Source organism: Neomonachus schauinslandi, chromosome 3 (assembly GCF_002201575.2).
Source record: "Neomonachus schauinslandi chromosome 3, ASM220157v2, whole genome shotgun sequence".
In the NCBI taxonomy this organism is placed as follows: Eukaryota; Metazoa; Chordata; class Mammalia; order Carnivora; family Phocidae; genus Neomonachus; species Neomonachus schauinslandi.
The window spans coordinates 25,595,768-25,612,114 of record NC_058405.1 but is presented as its reverse complement, the minus strand read 5'-3'; the positions used below and the strand labels follow the sequence as shown (position 1 = coordinate 25,612,114).

Here is a 16,347-nt window from a genome sequence, read left to right as displayed (position 1 = left end):
AGAAAAGACTGAAGATCTTGGAAGAAGTAACTCTGCCCCCATATTGCCTTAGGGCTTGACTGCAACACCGACTCTTGCTGGACTTTTCAGTCAGCTGGTTATTAGCAGGTCAGCCCTGCAGATTGCAGACTTGCCCCTGACTGTCGTATCATGTGTTAAAAGAGACTGTCCTAGGAAATCGAAGATTGTTACCTTACCGTTAAATGAGCTCAGCATTTTTTGGTAAAGATTTGGTCTTCAACATTTTTTTCCACTTTTATTTTCTTCCATTCTTTAATCCTTTGTAAGTTGGCAAGAAAAGCTACCATCCTACGGTGCCAAGGTAGGTTTCTGGTAAAAGGACTATGCTCACAATAAAGTGTTTCATTTACTCAACTCAGAATTTCAACTAATATCCATAATTAGTCCGATGCTGCCATGTCTACAGGTGGTAAAATTCATGGCTTCTGCTCTTAGCATGAACAAAGTATGACAAATGTTCCTGAGTCAGATGTCCATCTCCTCATCATAATTAGGTGCGATACTTCAGCTCTATTTGTATTGCCAAAGGAAGGATTGCACCTGCCAAATTTAAATGGTCGAGGAAGACTTGTTCAAGACTATTGCCAACAGGGAAGAGAAAACAGAACTCAATCTGAACTCAATCTATTGAAACAAAGGGCAGGAGAGTTTTTTAGTGCTAGGATGAGCTCCTGGAAAACTACTGGAAGATGTTAGGGGACAGGCTGATCAACAGGATGTGTCAAGCATGCTGAGCTATTCTAGAGTTTGCAAATATTTTTGTCTGTGATTATTCCATCTGTGTTTGCTAATTGGTGCTGCTTGGGGAAGTTAAACGCCTAACTTCTCCCAAAGACTGGAAGAGAGGGACACTATCTTCTTTGATGTTTACATTTCAAAGGGATCATCCCCAGGCCCTTGAGAAAGACATTCTTGGTTTATAAAACTAGCAAGACACAAGTTTTTATTTAAATTTTAGTTAACGTACAGTGTAATATTAGTTTCAGGTGTACAATATAGCGATTCAACACTTTCATACAACACTCAGTGCTCATCACAAGTACACTCCTCATTCCCCATCACCAAGTAAGCCCTCCTCCACCTGCCTCCCTGGTATCCATCAGTTTGTTCTATGTAGTTAAGAGCCTTTAAAAGATTGATATCTCAAAGAGGCAGAGAAAGAATCTGCAGTTGCACGTATTCTACAGAAGTACTCTTAAAAAAAGGGAGGTCAGGGGATTAGAGACTGGCTGTCACCTGTCTAAAGTTTAGCCAAGCTGAACAAGTGTAAACCTGCAAGGAAATATAATGAGGATGAGAATCTAAAGATCAGGTTGGGGAACCATGCTTGCAGCAAAGAATCAGAATTACTCAGAGGGAAAAAGTAGAAAGACATGGCCCAGATGTTGCAAGATTTGGTTATAATAAGACATAATCAAGCCATTAGGCTTGCTCAGGTTGGTGTCAATCACCAGGTAAAGAAACAGTAAATACCCTCACCTCTAAGATAAGAAACAGCGCTGTGCAAAAGCGTGGTCCCAGTAAGATGCTATCCATTCTAGGTGGGGCCACAAATTCCTGAAAATGACAATAACTTTCACTCCACCTGAAAACAAGGTGGCCTGGGGGGGTCTTTGAGGGCCAGGTGGAGTGCATGTTGAACTAAACCGCATCAACAGCTAAGGAAGCTCACAAATCTACCGTGATCCTGTAGTTACGTACTTGCTACACACACACACACACACACACACAGAGCACTTAAGCAGTTTTCTTTTACCTTCTTTTCTTATAATTGTGGATATCTATGATGAGGTAAGGACTGACCCAGCATGCTTAGCTTTAGAGTTGCTTCTGAAATTTACTTTTATTTTGTTAAACTTAGCTCTTTTTAACACCCAGGGACCTGATCAAACTGAAACAGTTTGCCTGATTTTGAAAAAAAGGGAGAAAAATGATAGGATTTAGCTGAAAGCAAGGTTGCAGTTTTATTAAGCCAAGAGGTGATAATTATAACATCAGTAGACAACACATTAACACAGAAATACAAATAACCTTGAGGATGAGTAGAAAGGCATAATATTTCCATCTCTAATAATATCTGTGTTTCAGAGATAGCAATAGTCAGGCTTTAAAATTCTCAAATGCTTCACTCCACCTCTGGGGGCTGTCGCCTGGTTGGTGATAAAGGTGGTTTGATTCAGGCAGGGTTGTGGTACTATTTTTGTAAAATGAATTAACTCTTTAGAGTCAAAACAGTCCAAGACTAATTTTATTTGGTCTTTATAAGAAACTAAAATACACAATGTATAGAGCAAAATTTCAAAGAAAGAAACTTTTATGGCTCATAATGAATATTGCTATCAATTTAAAGCCTTGACTTCTCTTTCTCTAAATATTACTTTTATTAAGTATCATCTATAGACTACTCCAGGCATTTTTCACAGATCCTGGCTCTCCATCTGTTTTGGTTTATCTTCTATCTGCTGGACAGATGATAGATGTAAAACACCCTATTACCACACTTCTATCAATTACCAACTTATTAAAATTTTCGGTTGTCTCCAACAATGAGGAGTCTTTATATAAATCTGTTATCACACCAATCTCTCTTTCAAATATAGGTTCTGCTCTTCCTTCCTCTTTCTCATGCCAAAATGTAATTTAAAAGGGAGATCTCTCATAATTCTGTGTTTTTACAATGCTTGCTAAGGCAACTCTTAACCTAAAGCCAACAAAATTTTAAAAATTATTTTATTCTGTACAATATGAACAAAATAAAGATGAACATCAAGAGTTAAACAAATTTATTTACAAAAAAACCCAACAATCTCGGGGCACCCGGGTAGCTCAGTTGTTAAGCGTCTGCCTTCGGCTCAGGTCATGATCCCAGGATCCTGGGATGCAGCCCTGCATCGGGCTCCCTGCTTGGCGGGGAGTCTCCTTCTCCCTCTCCCACTCCCCCTGCTTGTGTTCCCTCTCTCGCTGTCTCTCTCTCTGTCCAATAAACAAATAAAATCTACAAAAAAACAACAATCCCGAAAATGATTATTTCAAGGCAAAGTAAAAGTACCACATAACAAAAGATCACCTGCAGAGCATGAATCCTTAAGTGTGATCACCATCTTTCTATTTAGAAATATACAGTAAGTCATTCACCACAAATTACATAGACATGTTACTGGGCTACATTCAGCCAGAATTTAAAAGAAGAAATCCTGTCAAAATAATCTCTTTTCCTTAAGATGCAGTGACAGATATAAGTGATCAGACAGTGTAGGACACATAATCTATCTCAAGTTTAGAAAGGCTCTGTTTCTGTCCTGCAAACCATAACACTAAACACCCTGGAAAAATATGACCTTGACTACAAACTTATTGAGGGGCTGAACAACTGGTTCTTGGTTTTTAGTGGATTATGTCAACTGAGCAAGGGGAATACAAGTGCCTTTAGCGACTGCTTCTTGACTCAGTGATATTGATTACTGCCATCCATAACCTAAATTGATACTTTCCTTCAGAAAAAAATGTCATTGTTACTTCCTTGGGACTCTGGGGACAGGTAATTGCCCAATCTGCTGTTCACCATTTCATCTTTGTCCCCGGTACTTCATTCAAACCACATACATATCATTTTCTTTGCCTTTATGACTATTCCTATTTCCATTATTTACCCTCTTGTAAATTAGAAGCAAAGAACGTAAGGAAATGTTATTCATTAGCTTATTTGAGGTGCTACAATGTCACATTGTACCCTTTGTAAATGATGAATGAGATAATGCAATTGATTTTCAAATATCCTTTCTTAAGACTTATATAAATTATATTTATAATTTTGCTTTTAAGACTCTTCCCCAGGGATTACTGACTCATTGAGTGTGAGTTGGAACCTGGGATTTCTTAGTTTTTACTAGGGCCCTACAACTGGGTATGCTTAGTTAACACCAATTTAAATAATATAATCAATATAATATAATATAATCAAGTTTTTAAATCAGGACACAAACAGAGATAGGATATAAGGTTAACACTTAATGCTTTACTGATTCCTTTCACTGAAGTAGTTTAAATTCTATTTATAATCTATTTATAATCTGTATTTGGGTTATTATTAGTAAGACAGAACTTTTTAAGGAATGTTTACAAATGAGCACTATATCATCAAAAGTACAGATTTTTAAAAATCTTTTTTTTATGAGTGATTGCTTGTTTTGTTTTTTGTTTTTACAAGAGTTTACAATAAGATCTAAGATAACACTTCATTCTACCTGTAGGTGGCAACATGCTATCACAGGGAATCCAGATGTTTAAACCCAAATCACATTAAGGATCACCCTTTCCTGGGGCACAAGGAAGAGCTTACTTTTTTGCTAGATTTCTTAATTCTACCTGTGGCCAGGGGGCCCTTCTGCATGACCTTTGCTTTCAGCTCCCCCAGTTTCTTCTCCTCTTTCTCCTCCGCTTCTGCTCTTCTCTCTTTCTGCTTGAATGCCTAATCATGTCCATCTCCTTGGTCTGCTTCTTAGGCTTCCTTAGGGGCTCCTCCTTGCCACCTTTGCATCCGGACATGGTGCCTGCCTTCCCTTCCCCAGAGCCTGCCACCAGAAGCAGAGCCTTTAAAAATCTTAATAGCCCATTCAAAGGGTTGGTATTAGTTATGTTCCGATATAAAGTGGGAGCCTCCATCTTAGATATTATCTATCACAGAGTTCTTTAGCAAATGATTTAAAGGCTGTTTCAAAGTTACTAATAAAGTATACACTGAAAAAGACTCCCTTCTGGGTAGAATATTCCTGTTTAGCATTTTTGTCTCTAGGGAGTTCAAAACCATGCTAAATAACTCGTTTATATAAGCTCTTAATAGCTCCTACCAAATTTAAGAAATACAGGAGAAAGAGATAATAGATTATCTGTATATAACAGATATGGACAGTTAGTAGGAAACAGTACCCTGGATTGACCACATGCTGTGAGATTGTGCCCAAGTTCCTCCTATAGCAAGAGTCGAGGCGGCTGACTGGTGCGGAAGATCGTAATCTGTCCTTTTAGGTTACACTCAGCTGGAATCATTCTGTCCTTTAGAGGACTGTTCCTCCTCCCTCCTGTCTCCCTTCCTTCCTTTACTTCCTATATTACCTTTTGCTATCAAGGACCGAAACTAAGAAATGTGTCTCTAAATTCCTCAAAATCTTCAATGGCTACCTATTGCTGACACAATAAAAATTGAACTATTTTTCATTTAATGTTCATGGCATGGCCTCTGCCCATATGTTAAAATCCTTCTCAGCTCTTTCTTAACTCAAACTTTATATTTCAATAATACTAAACTACTTGTAGTTCCTAGACATGCCCGACTTCCATACGTTTATGTCCATGTAAATTCTGTCTGGGATCCTTTTCCATTGTTTGTCCTTAGGCATATGTTTGATCATCATTCAAGTGTCATTTCTATTTTAATTTCTAAATCTTCTATCATGCACAGCTCATACATACATATTACCAACTACATTAAATTTAATTTTACATGCAATATCAGCATTTACTTGTATTCATTCCAAAATCAGCTGTAAATGCATCATGATTCTTCATTAAAACAATGCTATAATTGGCAATTAAGGTCTTAGATTCATCACAGAATGCTATAGCTGGACATGACCTTAGATTCGTTTTAACATAGTTTCTTTCCATTGCACACAGTGAGTATAAATACATTGCCTCAGGTTGCTTTGGGAGTAAACCTCAGAGCTAAACTCTTCAAGGACTTCACATGTCTTGAGTCAGTTTTCCTCTAAGAGCCTTGAAGTTTCTAAAATATTAGGAAAACAGAATGATTAAATCTTGATTTAAAATCATCTGTGAGAAAACTCAGTGTAACCTTCTGACCAACAACAGATAAAAGTTAAGATATTCTGCTCTCATTTATGTTTTATCTGATTTTAATGAAAAACTATTAAATGTTTTTTAAAAAACTGTTCTAACATAAGACTTGTTTGTATCTTAAAAAAAAAAAAATCCATGGTTGTCCCAGCTGTCAAAAAACAAAACAAAACAGAACAAAAAACCCTCAAATTCAAATGAGGAATATAAGTTAGTGAAAAATATAGGTAAAATCTAATGTCACAATTATATGCATTGTATAATTACCAACTTGGCCAATATACTTGTAAAAAATATATATACAAAAAGTGGAGTCTAAATTCATGTGGCTTAGGGTCTTGATTATTCCATATCCTACAGGAATGAGGATAGGAAGCCTCTAGAGTTCAAGATGTCAAACAAGAAACTTTTACCCCAAGCTGAGTATTTCTGCATATACATTATTAATAAATTTGAAATTCCTTTATACATAATTTGTTAACAAAATCTCTGATGGATCTCATCCTTGTTGGAAGATCTCATTAAACAACAGAATCTGACTCTGATCATCAAATTTGTGATGACATCTTAATACTGTGTTACTATGTTCATTCTATATTACCTTTAATTAAATGTTTCTGTGGGTGTGGTATTAGCATAATCTCTGAGATCTATGTACCCTCATCTTTGTTAGATAACATATATTTGTATTTCTGTGGCCCTTTCTTGTAAAGAACTGTGAAAGATCTAATATTTTACCTTATTTCATTGTTTAGTTATCTCATGGTCTGCGGAGGTTCTAAAGACACTTAACATTATCCAAAACATGGGAGAGTATTCCCTATAACTATCTTATTTTATAAATGCTAGCTGGATACAAGAGACTCCCTGGTCAGAGGTGTAGGATTTTATTACTTAGAGCATGGCAGCACCATGAACTCTATGGTTGCATTGGTTTTCCTTACCCCCTGGGTCCCAGAGAAGAATGCAAAGTGGCACGAATGGATGCTGCACATGCAGATAGTTTGTGTCACAGGTAAGGAAATCCTAAATTTAGGGAACCTAAATTAGCTTTATCCCAGATGGAGACATTATATTCATTATACTGGACAGTAAAGAAATCAGCACTCTGCCCTGGAGGGAGTCACCAACACCCAACAACTTCAAAAGTTACTCACTATACAAAACTCCTTGAAAAGACGGTTCAAAGCTAATAACCTTCCAAAACAGAAAGTTCTAGGCCCAGATGGCTTCACTAGAAATTATATAACTTAAAGAATGTGTTATACCAATTCTCTATAACCTCATACAGAGGATAGAAGCAGAGAGGATACTTCCTAACTCATCCTGTGAGACCAGACTTATCCTAATACTGTAATCAGAAAGGATTTTATAAGAAAACTACAGACCAGTATCTCTCATGAACATAGATAAAAGATCCTCAACAAAATATTAGCAAATAGAATCCAACAATATGTAAGAAGACTTGTATACCAAAAACCAGTAGAATTTATCTCAGGCATGAATGTCTGGGTCAACATTTGAAAATCAATTAAGGTAATCCATCACATGAATAGGCTAAATAAATAAAGATCATGTGATCATATCAGTAGATGCAGAAAAAGCATTAAACAATATCCAACACCTATTCATGATAAAAATTCTCAGTAAACTAGGATTAAAGGGCAACTCCCTCAGCTTGACAATGAATATCAACAAAAAGCCTACAGCTAACATCATACTTAATGGTGATAAACTCAAAACTCTATCCTACCAGTATCAGGTACAAGGCAAAAAAAGTCACCTCCCACCACCCCTTTTCAACATTGTACTAGGAGTTTTAGTTAATGGAACAAGACAAGAAAAGGAAATAAAAGATATACATACATGGAAGGAACGCATAGAACTGCCTTTGATCAGGATGCCTGGGTGGCTCAGTCAGATAAGTATTTGCCTTCGGCTCAGGTCATGATCCCGAGATCCTGGGATGAGTCCCTCATCGGGCTCCTTGCTCAGTGGGCCTGCCGCTTCCCCTGCTTGTGCTCTCTCTCTGACAAAAAACAAAAAACAAAAACAAAAAAACCTGTCTTTGGTCACATATGACAATCGTCTATGTAGAAAACACAAAAGTATCAACAAATAATCTGGAACTAAAAAACAATTATAGCAAAGTTAAAGGATACAAGATGAATACATATAAGTCAACCACTTTTCTATAGTATATGCAGTAATGAACAAGTGGAATTTGAAATTTCAAACATTCCCATTATATTAGCATCCCAAAATTAAATACTCAGGTATAAATCTAACAAAATATGTACAAGATCTATATTAACAAAACTATAAAACTCTAATGAATGAAATCAAAATGCTAAATAAATGGATAAATAGTCCATGTCATGGATAGGAATACTCAATATCATCAAGATGTCAGGTCTTCCTAACTTGCTATAGAGTCAGTGCAATCCTAATCTAACTCCCAGAAAGTTATTTGTGGATAGCAGCAAACCAATTCTAAAGTTTAAATGAAGAGGCAAAGATCCAAAATAGGCAACATAATACTGAAGGAGAAGAGCAAAATTGAAGGACTGATACGACCCCAACTTCAAGATTTAATATAGGCTATCATAATCAAGAAAGTGTGGTATTAGCAAAAGAACCAATTAATAGATCAATGAAACAGAATGGAGAGCCCAGAAACAGACCTACTAAATATAATCAACTGATCTTTGACAAAGGAATAAAGGCAATATAAAGATAGTCTCTTCAAGAATGGTGCTAGAACAACTGGACATCCACATATTTAAAAATATAGAGATATATCTAGGTATAAACCTTATACCCTTCACAAAAATATCAAAATGAATTACAGACTGGGGCACCTGGGTGGCTTACTCAGTTGAGCATCTGATTCTTGATTTCGGCTCAGGTCATGATCTCAGGGTCATGATCCAGGGTCTTGAGATGGAGCCCTGTATCAGGCTCTGCTCTCAGTGGGAAGTCTGCTTGGGATCTCCCTCTCCCTCCCTGCCCTCACTCTCTCAAGTAAATAAATAAATCCTTAAAAGTGAATTATAGACGTAAATGTAAAATATAAAACTATAAAAGTCCTGAAAGATAGCATAGGTGAAAATCTAGATGACCTTGAGTATGGTGCTGACATTTTTGACACAAGGCATGATTCATGAAAGAAATAATTGATAAGGTGGACTTCATTAAAATTAAAAACTTCTGTGAAAGACCATGCCAAGAGAATGAGAAGACAAACCACAAACTGGGAAAAGATATTTTAAAAGACATATCAGATTGACTGTCATCAAAACATTAACAAAGAACACTTAAAACTTCACAATAAGAAAACACACAATAGGACAAGGACCTTCACAGACACCTCACAAAAGAAGATCTACAGATGGCAAGTAAGCATATGAAAAGATGCTCTGCATGATATGTCATCAAAGAAATGCAAATGATACCAATGATGAAATACCACTACATACATATTAAAATGGCCCAAATCCAGAAAAATGACCACACGAAAAGCTGACAAGGATGTGGAAGAGCAGAACTCTCATTCATTGCTGTTGTGAATGCAACATGGTACAGCCAGTCTGGAAGATAGTTTGGCAATTCCTTACAAAACCAAACCTACTCTTACTATATGATGCAGTAATCATGCTCCTTTCTACCTCCCAAAGAATTTGAAAATGTATGTCAACACAAATCCTGTGCATGGATATATATGGCACCTTTATTCATAATTGCCAAAATGAGGAAGCAACCAAGATGTCCTTCAGTAGACAAATGGAGAAATATACTGTGATATATCCAGACAATGGGACATTATCCAGCACTAAAATGAAATTAGCTATCAAGCCATGAAAAGACATGGAGGAATCTTAATGGCACATTAGTAAGTGAAAGAACCAACCTGAAAAGTCTCCAGTGAAGGGTATTGATAATGGGGGAGGCTGTGCATATGTGGGGATAGGGAGTATATGGGAAATCTCTGTATCTTCTCAATTCAGCTGTTCTAAAACATAAAAACTATTCTAAAAAGTAAAGTATTAATAATAATAAAAGCTAGTCCTGAAGAAAAGTGGATTCAAGATGTGCAGAAACATGAGAGACCTATGGGGATTGTTCTCATAAGCTTTCCATAATCATAAGCTTCTTTAGGACATCTTTAGACCATTAAGTAATAACTAAACAAAATTTTGCGAGCACTGACTTCTCAAAACATCTGATTTTGGCTGTCATCATATTGCACACAAGTGGTAGCTGAATTGTTTCCAGGTTCAGTTTCCCCAGAAGCAGAGCCTAAAAGAAGGATTATTGAGAAAATCATACAGTGATGGAACTCTGTCAGTAAAACAGATAGGGTGTGAGGGATGCAGGATTAAGCAGAAAAAAAGCTATATAAAGATTTGATTTCTATGGATCTCTAGCTTCAATCTGACCCAACAGGGAGCATGAATGGCAATATGAAGTTGTCAGACCATGAGAGATGGTGGCTAGCTTTCTGTACCTCCGTATCTGCCAGTCTTTGGCTTTATGCATGCTCAGGGGGAGCAAAAAGCTGAGATATTTCTGGTTGGTTTAGGCAACTCAGTTTAGCCAAAACCATTTTTCAGGGTAAGAGTGCAGCATTGAGCTACTATCAGCCAACACCCACAGCAGCTGAGAGATGGGCCCTGCAACCCAATAAAAAAGATGGGGGGGGGGGCGCCAACCTCGTTTGCTACAGATTATATGATGGCTTTAAGTAACATAATTAGGCTCCGAATAGAGTAATTATAAACTACCTTAGAAATTGATTACATAAGTAGTCTTAGCAAACATACATGTGCCAAATTCACCCATAGACACAAACATGTACACGTGTAAACACGTATGCACAAACATGCATATAGAGTTTTAGAACAGATATGGAATACAAAACAAACATATATTTAATTGAAATACATTTGATTTTATGTTTTATAATTTGTGAAGCATTTGAAATTAGAAGGGTGACTGATTTACCTTTATTATTTGGCTAGGGATTCTAGAGCTAATGCCTGTTTATTTTTATTTTTTTCTCACACATTCCCTGCAGCATATTCTGGTAATGAAAACAATTTTAGATACAATTAGCACTGCACTCAAGGTTGTGATAATTATTATTCAAAAGAATCTTGTAGCATATAAATATTTAAATTTCATACTAAGTATTTTAGCTTTGTGGCTTTTAGCAGTCTCTTTAAATTGGTGCTCATATATTCTTTGATTTTTCTCCAATTTCAGAAACAAAATAGCTAATAATAGTAATCATAAAATAACTTTGCTTTTCGAGCTTTCTTTAAGAGTCCAGCATCCTAGCAGGTGTTGTTGAGTCTTTAGAAAGGAAATAGAAATAGAAATTAAGGAATAATAACTATTTAAAATACAACAGTGTTGTTTCAGAAAAAGTTATTTCCCTTTTTAAAAACTTAGGCAATCTTTGATCAAGATTGTGGTACTCTTTTATATTTTATTCTACTGGGGCACCTGTTGATACATAAATTTAAAATCTCAGTACACATCTGCTTTAATTATATTGGTCACAGGGCATTCCTTTGGTGATGGGCAGGATGCTGAAGGTCCCAAGATGCAAAACATTCCATTGTCACAAATTTAATGGGTGCCCAGCAGACAAATTCCTTAGACAGTGGTGAAGGTCACTGAAGATGCCCTTCATTTTTGCTGAAGTTGTCAGACTTCCTTTTCATCAAGTGATAACTATGTTTCATTGAGTGGAGGATTTTAATTTGGGATGCAAATTTGAATTACTGCATGAGAAAATTGTATGTACTGTGACCTAAATGAGATCTGTTTGAGATATGTTTGAGGATTTCATCACTGGCCACTCTTTGGGCAAACAGAATCTTACATATTTCCTCATGCTGCTCCAGTTCGTCTTCATTAGGTCCAGTGACAGAGAGGCCTTGAATGTTGTTATCTTCTCAGATAGAGAAGTGCATACTCTCTTTCTTTTTTTTTTTTTAAAGATTTTATTTATTTATTTGAGAGAGAGAATGAGAGAGAGAGAGCATGAGAGGGGGAGGGCCAGAGGGAGAAGCAGACTCCCTGCCGAGCAGAGAGCCCGATGCGGGACTCGATCCCGGGACTCCAGGATCATGACCTGAGCCAAAGGCAGTCGCTTAACCAACTGAGCCACCCAGGTGCCCACATATTCTCTTTCATTAGATATTTTTGGCTTGTCAAGACAGTTGCCAATGTCCCTCTTTTCTGTGAAAAGTACTGCCATCCACAAAGACAGACTTACACCAATTGTGATTATATTACATGTCCCTGATTCCCCCAAATACAGTGAATCAGAATGGAATAGATATATGCTCATTGCTAAAGCCATGAGATTCTCTAGAACTTGGAATGAGAACTCAAAGGAAGCAAACACTCTCTCTGCTGGTATCTTGCATGATAAAGGCAAAAACCTTAAAGTTACAGAGACCCATTAAGCTGACTATATGCAACAAAAAGCATATATGATGGGATAATGACAGAGACTGTGTTTTTACATTTTTTAGATTAAAATCTATGTTGACTGTTTGGAATAATTTCTTTGTTATAGAATAGTGCTTGGAATTAAGAAAATTCCTGGCTTTTTTTGTTGGACAAGTGTATAGTGGGACGGTGATCTTCAAAAGTCAACTCACTGGAGTAACTTAGAAAAGTAATCGGGATTGAAAATGTGCACTTTATGTTGTCTATCATATTTCAAATTAAAAGCTAGTTTTTATGCATCAGAGGACAAAGGTTGTTTGTGAAACATTACTATCCCCAAGATTTCCTTCTCTGTACCTCCTACCAATGCACTCACCTTCACTTCATACGCTATCTCAGCAGGATAGAAGGGATTACCTGGATACAATTAATTCACAGCTTTTCATTATAGATATGTGACTGTATTATTGGACTTACTCTAAGAATCTGAGGGCACAATGTGAATTTAGTTCTAAATCTGTTGGACCAGAGAGAAGAAATAATTAGTTCATGTTCATAAACTGAGCAATTCTAGCAATTAGGATCATATTAGCAATACAGTTTTTTAAAAATCTGTCTGTAATAGGTAATTATCAAAGGAAACAGGAAGTGAACTAGATGCCTCTCTAGGGCGTGAGCCCAGGCAAGAGTGCCCACTGCAGCTGCTTCTTTGAGGGACCTGTCAACCATCCCACCCTGGATGTTGCCACTAGTACCAGAAGGGAAATAACCTTCCAGCTGCCTTTTTGGCTGTCAGCAGCATCAGGAAAGCTAATGGGACCTGCATGCACACGAGCACATCTGCCTGTTCTCCATGGGATGAGGAGGACATCATCCCATGCTGCCCCCTATCAGCAGCCCTGCCACTCAGACTCTGCCATCTGGCTCACCTTGCTGCACTGAGTCTGGCATGTCTCTTCACTCCGCTTTCTCGCTGCCCAAGGCAGAGGAAGAACAGGAGCCACTGGTGTTTGCAGAGCATCCCTTGAAGAAGCCCCGCACTGGCCGTACTGCAGTGTTTTCAAGGACCCTGTGACATCATGTGTGGGCACACGTTCTCTCAAAGATGAGCCTTGCAGACACAGATGTGTCCTATGGGCAACGCCGAGCTGATGGTGGTGGTGAACAACTTGTTGTGGTGGAGCAGATCCAGGAGCTCTTCATCCAGTAAGCTCAGTCCCTGGAAGGACCACAAGAGCAGCTGTGACAGACCTGTGCAGTGCCCCCCAAGCCCCAGCTGCCTACTTTTCCTGAAGATGAACCTGGAAGCTCAGCTCAAGGAGTGTGAACACATCAAGGGTCCCCACCCTAAGTACATGATTCACTAGGAACCAGGACACATACGAGACATACCTGCAGACTTGCTACTTTCAGGCCTGAAGGAATTCCTGCAGCAGACAGAATACCACTCCAGGAAGGCACATGGTACTAGTGTGGAAGAGCCAGGAGCTGCTTTTCTGAGCTCTCTGCTGGGCAAGCTCTAGGAGAAGCTGGTGAAGGGCATCAAGATCAAGTTTGATATCCTGAATGAAAACCAGCAAACTCAGCAAGAGCATCATGGAGTTTCAGAGGGATGTGTCCATGTTGACAGACCAGCTGTCCCGCATCAATGCATGCCTAAACATGGGAATCCTACGAGTCCCATGACCTTCAGCAGATCTTCAGTGCAAAGGAATTTTCCTGCGCTACCAGGGCTCTGTCTTGTGCCTTTGCTTCCATTTCACAGGTGACCTGCTTTTCAGTGGCTTCTCCAACAAGACCATCAATGTGTGAGACACATGTACCACCTATTAAGTGCCAGAAGACACTGGAAGGCCATGATGGCTTTGTGGTAGCATTCTACATGCTGGGTGCAGGTTCTACAGCAACTCAGAAGACTATACCATAATCTTGTGAGACATCCTGCAGAAGATGAACACAGTCCTGGCATGACCACACAATGTGAATGCTGGTTTCCTCACGCAGCATATTCTTCAGAGTCTCTCTGAAGGCCATCAAGGTCTGCAACATCTTGGGCACCCAGCTGAGTTGAAGAAGCTCATGGGCCTCAGCCACTGGGTATGGGCCCTGATAGCTGCCCAGAGGTACCTGTATAGTGGCTCCTACCAGTCAAGATTTGGAACATCTAGACCCTCAACTGCATCCATGCCCTACAGACATCTGGTGGCAACATCTATTCTATCCATGTGGTGAAACACTACACTGTCTATGGCACCTAGAACTCATTCATGTGGGGGCATGGAGTCTAAGGAGCAAGTGTGGACCCTGACAGTCCACAGGTACTGTGTATGCTCTTCATGGTTTACCAGACCAAAGTCTTCAGCCCCTGGTATGACCGGTCCTTCAGGATCCAAAGAAGGAACAACATCATGTGTACACAGATGCTGCTGTGTCACCAGGGCAATGTGACTGTGATGTCTGTGTCCCAGGGCTGGCTCTTCTCAAGGACTGTGGACAGCACTGTGAAGATTTGGACTTGCTGACAGGGAATCCAGACTGAGTGTTGGCTTCTCCTGGGGAAGGCTGGCCACATGAGTGGTCTCAGTGTCTCTGCCTGCTTTGTGGGGACAAGCAGACAGGGCTCAGCCTGCCAGGAAGTGGCCTCCCTGCCCTACACTCACCAAGCCTCCTTTTGCTTGGTCCTGCCCTCAGTGCTGCCAAACAATGCCCAGTCCCTCTCTCCAGGTGCCATGTTGGATGCTCTCTTTGCCCACCTCCGTTCCCACCCTTTTTACTGTTTCTAGACTATATATGGATTGGATTACTTCCTGATTAAAATAAAAGTCTCACATAATATGAAAAAAAGAAAAAAAAAGAAATACTAAACTTAATCTGAACAAAAGATTTAAAGTTGGCTTAGGTAGAGCAAGCATCTATCAAGGTTGATCAAACCACAAATTAAAATTTATAATATTCTCTTGGGGTGCCTGGGTGGCTTAGTCATTAATCGTCTGCCTTCGGCTCAGGTCATGATCCCAGGGTCCTGGGATCAAGCCCCGCATCGGGCTCCCTGCTCGGTGGGAAGTCTGCTTCTCCCTCTCCCGCTCCCCCTGCTTGTGTTCCCTCTCTCACTGTGTCTCTCTCTGTCAAATAAATAAATAAAATCTTTAAAAATAAATTAATAAAATTTATAATATTCTCTTGGGTTGTTTGCCTCGGCATGGAGATAAAAAATAAAGTGAAATAGATGAGTTGCTGATTTATGGAAGACATAATTTCAGTCTGAAAATTTAAAGTAATTTTTTTAATCTTTAATGTAACAAAGATGATATGTATCTACAAACATGATAGTAACAAATATACCATGGTCATTTTTACAGCCTTTGGTCCTGAAATATGTATATGGCACATTCATATGTTCTTCAATCATATGGTCTACTTAATATTGTCCAGTAAAAGCTTGTTGCAAATCTAACGTATAGTGGAAAATACACATTTGTTAGATAAAGATTGACCTGCTAATATTCATATAACAACTGTATTTAAAGTACACATTTATCCCAAAGGTGGCAGTTTAGCAATTCATAAGTTTTCCAGCTCTAGTTGGCAATGCCCATAGCCTGACCTAATCAGCACTTTAGAGTTGCATCCAACTAAATCCAACATAGACATCTGTGCTAGCTTAAGCACTATGTGTGGAATTATTTCTGGGTTATGTTTTTTTATGCATGGTGTAAATCTAAGAGCTATTATACAAGAATTCTCTACACAAAAGGGATTCTGATCAACTCTCTGCACTTAGAAATCCCAAACAGTTGGGAGAGAAAATGGATGTTGTACAAAAGATTCAAATGACAACAGCTGCAGACAAGCTGTGCATCTGGCACATTCTGACTCTTGTTATGAGCACAGAGTGCAAGTGACAATTGCTTTTCCTTAATCCTGTGATTGTGGTCTGTACAATTGGAATCGTTTTTCCATAACTTTTGGACCTCCTACAGACATCTATGTCCTAAATTTCATCTTTCA

At 38.6% G+C, this 16,347-nt stretch overlaps 1 protein-coding gene and 1 pseudogene across 1 annotated transcript; one reads left to right on the top strand and one right to left on the bottom strand.

The window, feature by feature from the left end:
* Window positions 1–1,239: 1,239 nt before the first annotated feature.
* On the bottom strand, window positions 1,240–4,566 carry LOC110587677 (translation machinery-associated protein 7-like). Its single transcript, XM_044913430.1, is given in 3 exon segments — window positions 1,240–1,293; window positions 4,361–4,497; window positions 4,500–4,566. Coding segments are annotated over 3 exon segments (258 nt in total).
* A 2,992-nt stretch (window positions 4,567–7,558) lies between these two features.
* LOC110587678 lies at window positions 7,559–14,861 on the top strand (annotated as a pseudogene).
* Window positions 14,862–16,347: the final 1,486 nt, after the last annotated feature.